At 45.2% G+C, this 8,802-nt stretch overlaps 1 protein-coding gene across 1 annotated transcript in view; it reads right to left on the bottom strand.

Annotated features, from left to right (window-relative positions):
* Window positions 1-261: 261 nt before the first annotated feature.
* Window positions 262-8,802, bottom strand: part of ctnnd2a (catenin (cadherin-associated protein), delta 2a) — a gene marked incomplete at both ends in the record, with an annotated part of 625,519 nt that continues 616,978 nt past the window's right edge. The window contains 3 exons of the mRNA XM_080752281.1: window positions 262-621; window positions 2,013-2,138; window positions 4,580-4,650. Of these exons, the coding sequence (XP_080608407.1) occupies window positions 262-621; window positions 2,013-2,138; window positions 4,580-4,650 (557 nt within the window). The remainder of the gene's footprint in view (window positions 622-2,012; window positions 2,139-4,579; window positions 4,651-8,802) is intronic.

Genomic DNA, 8,802 nt, shown 5'->3' with positions numbered 1-8,802 from the left:
CTCACAAGAAACACACTGCCTCTTACCCCTCCCCACCATCATCATCACCATCATTGTGTAGACCAGTGGGTTCCCCAAAAGTGTGGTCCGGGGGACCCCCAGGAGTCCCTCGGGGGGGTCCCCTTCGCACAATCATCGTGTAACTCGGAGAGTGTACAAACGGAAACCAAAACGGACCCTAACGGTTCCGTTCGCACGCTCTCTGAGTTATGAGGGGAGGGGGGGGGGGGGGTTCGTGGTGGGTGGGTTGTGGGAGGTCTGTTAGACCCAGGAGTCGGGCGAGGCTGGATAGTGGCTGGTCTCGTAGTTCAGTTCGCTGTACGGCCGCGACGCCGAGTAGAAGTCCACGTAGTTGCCGGTGGACTTGAGGCCCAGGTGCATGCGCAGGTCCTCGCGCGGGTCCCGCTGTGGCGGGGGCCCCGAGGAGGCCTGGACGGGGACCTGGGGCTGGGCCTGGGCCTGGGCCTGGGGGACCTGCTGCTGCTGCCCAGGGGAGGAGGAGGAGGACGGGGGGAGGGGAGGAGGTCCCGCCGCGGCCAGCGGCGCCGGCTCCTCGTAGTAAGAGGAGGCCTCGTCGAAGCTGCGGCTCTGGCTGTGCGGGGGCGGCGGCAGCTGGTGGGCCTGTTCAGAGGGCAGAGAATGTTAGAGAGGCAGCTAGGGGCTGACATTTTTAAAAGGGCACTTTTAGAGAAAATACCGAAAATAATTTCGGTGCTTGATACCACACTGAACTAAGCATGGATTTCTACACAGAGAGGGCAATTCTTATTCTTTCAACATAAGATGCTGAATTTAAGGGTGCCCCTTTCCATTTCGTTCACCATAGTAAAAACTGCATTCATGGTCTGGAGAGGGAACTTTTTTACAGACGGATAAAAGGGCAGGGGCTCAAGCCTTTGATGTCTATGTGTGCACATGCCTGGGCCTGTTGGCGGATGGGATGGTCCACTTTTCGAAATTGGTGCTAATCTGGGGCACTCCAATACTAAGTGAAGGCCAAACCGCACCTATGCAATTAGTCACAAGTCCTGGCAACAGTTTTAAGGCCATGTCACACCAATGCAACTGCCATTAGGAATACTGGTTGCGAGTAGTTGCAAGTACAGTAGTTGAAAGTTGCAAGGAGTTGTGTCGCGAATCATAGCAGATCTACAATCTGTGAGCTTGTAGATCTGCTATTTCTGGCAAAGAGATTCTGTGAAGACAATCAAAGGGCATTTTTGGCTTCAACTGACACGCAAGTGACGCAACATTGAAGCAGAATGCGAATGCAAGCCGTTAATTTGATAGATAGGTATAGGTAGGTACTAGGTAGGTAAGGATACCGTTATTATCCCAAGGCGGAAAATCAGTCACCCGAGGACCCCAGGACAATGGACCCCAGTGTAAACGAGCCATAGTGCTTTCCTGGGTTTAAATCCTATTAGTAGACCTTGTCTCTGAACTGCCCTGCCTCCAAGATAGCGCCGCCCATGGCTGCTGTGGTGACTACGCAAAAATGTAGTATGCCAAAGCAAATTCCTATGTGTATTACACAATGGTTAATAAAGTACCGTATTTTCCGGACTATAAGGCGCACTTAAAAGCCTTTAATTTTCTCAAAAAACTACAGTGCGCCTTATAGTCCAGTGCGCCTTATATATGGATCATTCATTGACATTGACATTCCCTTTAGCACAGCTCCATCTGTTGGATGCATAACACAACGGTAGCGTCTATTATGTGCGCCTTATAGTCCGGTGCGCCTTATAGTCCGGAAAATACGGTAATCTGAATCTGAATCTGAATCTTTTTCCTATGCAAACTGCAAATAAATTATTCAATATTCAATCAATAGCATGTAGTTGACGGAAGCTTTATTAGAACAACATATTTGTGCCAGCGGGTCGTTTTCAAAGACATGTCTCTCCAGACATGACGTCATGTCCCGCTGCAGTCAATAGGAGAATGGATCAGGCAAACAGCATTATTGATGTACGATTCTCTCAACCACTTGGGAATGGATTCCCTACCTGCTGGTGGGGGGCGGCAGGCTGGGGGAAGGAGGGAGGGGGAGGGTAGGGGTCATAGTCTTTTAGGAGCATCGACGGGCTGTCCTGCTGGGGCTGGGGGGGCACCACACAGGGCTGGGTGGAGACCTGGGTGGTGTTGACAGTGGGGGGGAAGAGGCGAGAGAGAGAGGGAGAGAGAGGGAGAGAGAGAGAGAGAGAGAGAGAGAGAGAGAGAGAGAGTGGAGTGTGACGAAGTGAGGCGAGAGAGAGGGGAAGTGGGAGGATGGAGAGACAAGAGGGGGAAGGAGATGGAGGTATGGAGGCGGAGAGGAGAGGAAAAGTGAGGAGGTGGAAGAGAAGAGGAGAAGGTGGGGGCTTCAGAACAGGAGGAAAGGCTTGTAGAGCAGTGGTTCTCAAAGTGGGGTCCGGGGACCCCCGCGGGGTCCTTGAGGGGGTTCCAGGGCAGTGGTGGAAAAAGTACTCACATTCTTTACTTAAGTAAAAGTATCAATACTGCAATGTAGAAAGAAGTACTCTGTTACAAGTAAAAGTCCGGAATTGAGGGAGACCCATAACTGTCAAGATATGACAGTTATATTTCAGGGCTAATTCTGGGGGTGCATGGCACAAAATACATGAATACATGAGAACCACTGTGGGAATCAGGGGGGGGAGACAGATACATGCTGGGGGTCGTCTGTTGTATTTCATGCAAGGCAGGCCAATTCATCTGAAAAGCCTGACTAAAGCGCAGAGCACGATAACCAAACAAATGTGGATTTTAAAATAGTTCTAACTGAAGTGACTGGCTGCGTGCACAGCACGGAACAAACATACCGGTAAGCCCAACTAATAGCCATAAACAATATCGTCTTCTTCGCTTTAATGGGATATTTCACTTTCAAAAAAACTTTTGGTCATTTTATCATCTAATCAGGCTTTTATGAACACCCTGAACAGTTTTTAATTCTTTGGGAAAATGGGAAAAAAAAATACAATGATAAATTATTAAAAAGACTGATAACATTTACATCAAATATCTAAATATTGAATGAAGCAAATTAAAAACTGTTCAGGCAGTTCATAAAAGCCTGATTAGATGATAAAATGACGAAAAGTGAAATATCCCTTTAAGCGCGATTTCATGAACGATAGAACCACCGACAGCCCTTCAAGGATCCGTCAGAAGGACATCTGGTCTCATTCACCTCGGAAAGTGTTGTTATGGACGGAGGTGAGGAGACTATTATGAACATTAAAGCTACTGTAGCTGGTTCTGGTCTTTTCTGTATAATCTAAACTTGATTTAGTCAGTCTTGACAGCCTGTCACCAACTGCAGTGTCACCCACACCCAGACCCACACCCACACACCCACACCCACACCCACACCCACACACACACACACACGTACGCAGCCCAGTCTGTGCGGTGTTATTAAAGCGTTAAGCGTGCACATCTAACAACGTGATACATCTTCATTTATTTTCCCGAACCGATTATTTGGGGTGGCAGTGTAGGTTGCTATGGTTACCTGCTCTCTGTTCTAAGTTCATTGTTTGCCCAAGCTGTGCACCCAAGACGAATATATTTTTGAACACATTTTTTGAGCAGCACCAATACTGCAATATAGAAATACTCTGTTAGTAAAAGTCCAAAGTTCAAAATTCACTCAAGTAAAAGTACAAAATGTATTGTCATCGAAATATACTTAAAATACAAAAGTAAAAGTACAAAAATGTTTGAAAATAGCAGATCTACAAGCTCACAACAAGTCACAAAGCGACGCGTTGTGAGCTTGTAGATCGGCTATTTTCAAATTGCCAAGGTATAGAATAGGGCTAAAGTGGTTAATGTATGTTTTATAATATAATGATTTATATCTACAAAGTAACTAGTAATTAAAGTTTTCAAATGAATGTAGTGGAATAAAAAGTACAATATTTGGATCCGAGATGTAGTGGAGTAGAAGTAAAAGTATTGGAAATTGGAAATACGCAAGTAAATGTACTTAGTAACTTCACACCACCGCTCGAGCAGAGATTCTGCAAGCGTGTCTTATCAACGCGAACCACCTTGTGTCACCACGTGTGTCCGTGGGCGCGTGCTTGTGTGTGTGTGTGCGTGAGCTTATTTCTATTGCAAACACCATTGTCCACACTAATAACAATAATTGTTACTTCAGATCAAAAAGTGAGATAAAAAATATGTCCATGCAAAACTGCCTGATGTCTAGTATTTAAAGGGGTAGTTCACCCGAGAAGTTACTTTATTTCTATTGTTTACCTAGGTGACACCTTTGTGACACGAGTGGTTAGTCAATCGATTTAGTCGATTATTAATATTGTGTAACGTGTTCATGTTGATTCATTGATATAATGATCGACACAACGCACATCTTGATTATTCGATCAGTCGCAAAAGTAATCGAATAAATTTGCTAAAACAAAACAATAGATCACCTGAATCTTCTTTCTTTCAATCCATCCCACGACCTCACTCTGTCTCTCTCTGTCTCTCTGTCTCTCTGTCTCTCTCTCTCTCTCTCTCTCTGTCTCTCTCTCTCTCTCTCTTTCTCACAGTATCTCACCTGGTTGGGCTTCATATCGTCACTTCCTGTCAAGTAAGAGTTGCGAAACAGCGTAGAGGTTCCACATGACACTGAAACAGAGAAAAAACACAAAGTGAAACAACATTGCGAGGCGTTGTGAGCTTGTAGATCTGCTATTTTCGGTTTGGTGTAGAGGGGCAAAAGAGCAGATTAAGTACAGAGTGATAGGTGAAGTTTATTAAGTTTTGACGGTTCAAGTGGTTAAATATCTGAAAAGACAAATTGACGTGAATCCAAAATACACTGATGATTGTGCTGTCAAGCGATGAAACGATAAGGTTGTGGGGGTCCCTGCTTCATCTCTCTCTCAACTAAGGGGTCATTGGCCTGAAAACGTTGAAGACCCCTGGTCTACTCTACTGCTGCCAAGATTCAGAGAGTTTTCACTAACCTAAAATCATAGAATATTATTCTTCACAACGATCCACGCACCGATCGCTTTAAAACAGCTAGATTTTCGGACGAAAAACTATTGCGCCATCGCGGTAATCCGTCCCATAGTTATGGGGAGTTGTATGAGCTCGGTTTAGCTTTTGTTTCCGGTGATTGCGATCACATGATTCCCTGCTTGGGCGAGAGCCTCGGAAACAATTGGTGACTCATAGGTTGGCGAAGAGCACTATCTAGCGTCAAAATAACTACACGCGTCATTACACAACATTGGCAGTAAACGTATGAAATAGTGAGAATAGCAGTGGCCAAAAGTATAAGACTGTGGTTGTTGGTTAGCATTGTCGCCTCACAGCTAGAAGGTCCTGGGTTCGATTCCCGCCGGGGGACGCTGTGGGCGCTGGGCGCGTGTTCCCTCCTCCGCGTCATCAGCGCCCACACCCTAGGTGAGGTTGGCGATAGTGCCTTTCTGTGCGGAGTTTGCATGTTCTCCCCATGTGTCCTAGGGTAGATACCCTCAAAAACATGCAGTAATCCTGGTCTTTATACTGCCCTACAAAGGCAGAGTGCAGTAACTACGCTTTCGGACACACCGACTTATTTGTGTCGCCCAAAGGTCAAATTAGCCATTTTTTGGTGAAATTCAGGAACGTAGTATACTGCCTCCCCCTGGCCCGCGCTACAGTACGTCCAAATCGGGGAAATCCCCAATGTCAGGTGAAAAGAAGCAACTTGGACTCCTCATGCATAGAAGGGAGCATGAGGTCAGTCCGTTGTCTCCCCAGGCGCGGCAGAGGGAGAGCAGAGCCCAGGATTACATAGGCAATTGGCACTGGGTGAAAATGGGTTACAAAATCGTGGGATAAAAATTATAAAAAAAATGTGGTTGTACTGGGCAGCTCCCAGGTTTTAATGTGTGTGTGTGTGTGTGTGTGTGTGTGTGTGTGTGTGTGTGTGTGTGTGTGTGTGTGTGTGTGTGTGAGTATGAAACGGCATTGCTTAAACATATCCAACTCTGGTTAACCAAATTGTCATTGATTCAGGGATACATTTAGGTACAATCAGCCCTATGGTTTAGAACAGTGCTCACACTTTTCCATGTCCAATATGGTTTAGAATGAGATGTCAAAAATGTGTTTTTAAAGCTGGTCAGTGGTTTTGTCGTTAGAGTGTCTGCCCTGAGCTTGGGAGGTCAGGTTCGACTCCCCCCCCGGGTTGGACCAAAGATTATACAACAGGTAGCCTCGGAAACCTAGGCTTTTATTTTAGTGATAGGAAGAAAAATAAAAGCCTGGGGTAACCTTCTGCAATTTCTGGCATAGGAAGTTGGAGGCGGGCCATGGCACAGATCGTGAACCAATAGGATCCACCGGCTGTTTTTTTAGCCGGTGAATCCGCCCCCCTCTAGACCAAAATCAGCCTGTGTTAGGGAAGGCTATACAACAGGTAGTTCCGACAAAGCAATCTGATAGGTTGAAATAGCTACCTACCCGTGATGATAACGAGCATTACGGGTAGGTAGCTATATTTCATAGTAAGCGCTGCTTACGGAACTCTGCTCCACCTCGTTTCTGCAGCAACGCTGTCGTGCCGACATTCACGGTAACGCACACCCTCTTGTGTAATGTTGCTTAACTGTAAAATGGGCTTAGAACAAGGACGTGTAACTGTTACACGCTGAGGAAGGCCTGTTGGGCCTAAACGTCCATTTGTTTGCGGCTGCCGGGGTGAAAAACCTTCAATAAAACATGAAAAATGCATTGAGTGCTGGCGTCCTTGTTCTAAAGTTCATTGTTTGCCCAAGCTGTGCACCCAAGACGAATATATTTTTGAACAAATTTTTTGAAGTAGTGCTCCTCTTTTCTCTTCCTGAAGTAACTATACAATGGGACATACAACATTAAAGGGTTGGATTTGGGTTATACATACTAGCACAGGGGTCTTCAACGCTTTCAGGCCAAGGACCCCTTAGTTGAGAGAGAGATGAAGCAGGGACCCCCCACAACCTTTTCATAGATTCCATATAGTTTCATTGTTTGACAGCAGGATCATCAGTGTATTTTGGATTCGTGTCAATTTGTGTTTTCAGATATTTAACCACTTGCAGTGTCAATGCTTCTCCCCTCTACACCAAACCTCTTTGCCGAAAATAGCCGATCTACAAGCTCACAACGCCTCGCAGCACGAGGCGTTGTGAGCTTGTATATACAGTATCTGCTATTTTTGGCTAAAGTTCTCAGAATCTGGTTAAGAATCTGGCTAAATTGGAGATTTTATTTTTTTCTTTCTATCACACAAAGATTTGGAGGACCCCCTGGAGTAACTCTGAGGACCTCCTAGGGGTCCCGGACCCCCTGTTGAAGACCTCTGTACTACTCTGTCCAGGGGGTGTACTTGTACATCAAGCTGCCTCACGCTATAGAAACAGGAGACAGGCTCCTGCCCTATGGGGCACATGGCTCGTCGAGGCTCTCTCACTTACTTCAAGACTATCTATGTCGTTACTGTGTACACCACTGACCATTTCTCTCTGGGGAATATGCAAGAAACAAAGGGTTTTGATCCCCTCTGGCTTGAACAACAGAGTCTCCTGAACCCCTAATTAGTGTCAGAGTGTAAGACACATGCATGGGCTATTGTTAGTCTGTGTGTAATCACTGCATGTAATGAGAGAGAGAGAGAGAATAGGAAGAAAGGATGAGAGAGAGAGAGAGGGAGGGAGAGGGGGGAGATAGAGAGACACAATACAGGGACAGAGAGAGAGAAGGCAAATAGAGCAGGGGTGGGCAACTGTGATGATGGAAAGGGACACACTATTTCCACACTCTCTCCAGAGGGCCACATTGCATATTGCTACGTGTGTACATCCTACTTTGGCATTCTAGTAAAGTCATTCAAAAGAAGCAAAAATAGCCGATCTGTAAGTAGATCTGCTATTTTTGCTTCTTTTGAATTGGAATCCTGAATAATTTTTTGTTATTTTTTAATTGGAATCCTAAAATGTAACATTGTGATTTAATTTCAAATGTATTTAGTTATACTCATGTTAACTTTATGAACGTGAATACAAATATGTTGGGCATAAAAAACACTAACATATAACTAGTCATTGAGCTACTAATTTAAGCGGGTCATGTTTGCATGTTTGTAATTGTAACAGCTGAAATCAATCAATATATCAGTATTCCAATATCAACCAGCGGGCCACATTAGGTGAAGGTGGGGGCCGCATGTGGCTCGCAGGCCACCAGTTGCCCATGTATAAAATTAGTGGGAGAAATATGTGAAAAAAGTGTCTGCAGAAAGCGTGAAAATTTGCACCTTGATGTATTTTTGTGCGCTGAATTAAAAACTTGGCGGATCCAAGCACTTTTCCCATAGGATCTGGTGGCTCTAATTCACTTACCATACAAGGAAAAAAGACCCCCCAAAAAATCTTCTTTAAGTAGCATGTGAGGAGTCTATCGAGGGGTTTGCCATGATTCTGAATCTATTGCAAGCATGTGTTTTGCACGAAAAACATGGCTTAGTGATGAGTCATCACTTTTCACAGTTTTTTAGGGTCCATTTTTAGCCCAAGGAATGTTTTTCGTGCAAAACAAATGCTTGCAATGGACTGTCCAAACTGTCAAATATTAAGTAAGCAAGAGGCAAACAATGTGAAAATAGCCGATCTAATTCTCAAAACGCCTTGCGTTGCGAGGCGTTGTGAGCATGTTGATCTGCTATTTTCACAATATTTATATGCGGAACCGAGTCACATTAAATGTAATACCTACAATTCCAATTGTTTGTCAGGGTGGGGGTCCCCA

This window comes from Nannobrachium achirus (assembly GCF_963921795.1).
Source record: "Nannobrachium achirus genome assembly, chromosome: 21".
In the NCBI taxonomy this organism is placed as follows: domain Eukaryota; kingdom Metazoa; phylum Chordata; class Actinopteri; order Myctophiformes; family Myctophidae; genus Nannobrachium; species Nannobrachium achirus.
The sequence above is the reverse complement of the archived record's forward strand: the minus strand, read 5'-3'. Positions and strand labels throughout refer to the sequence as shown.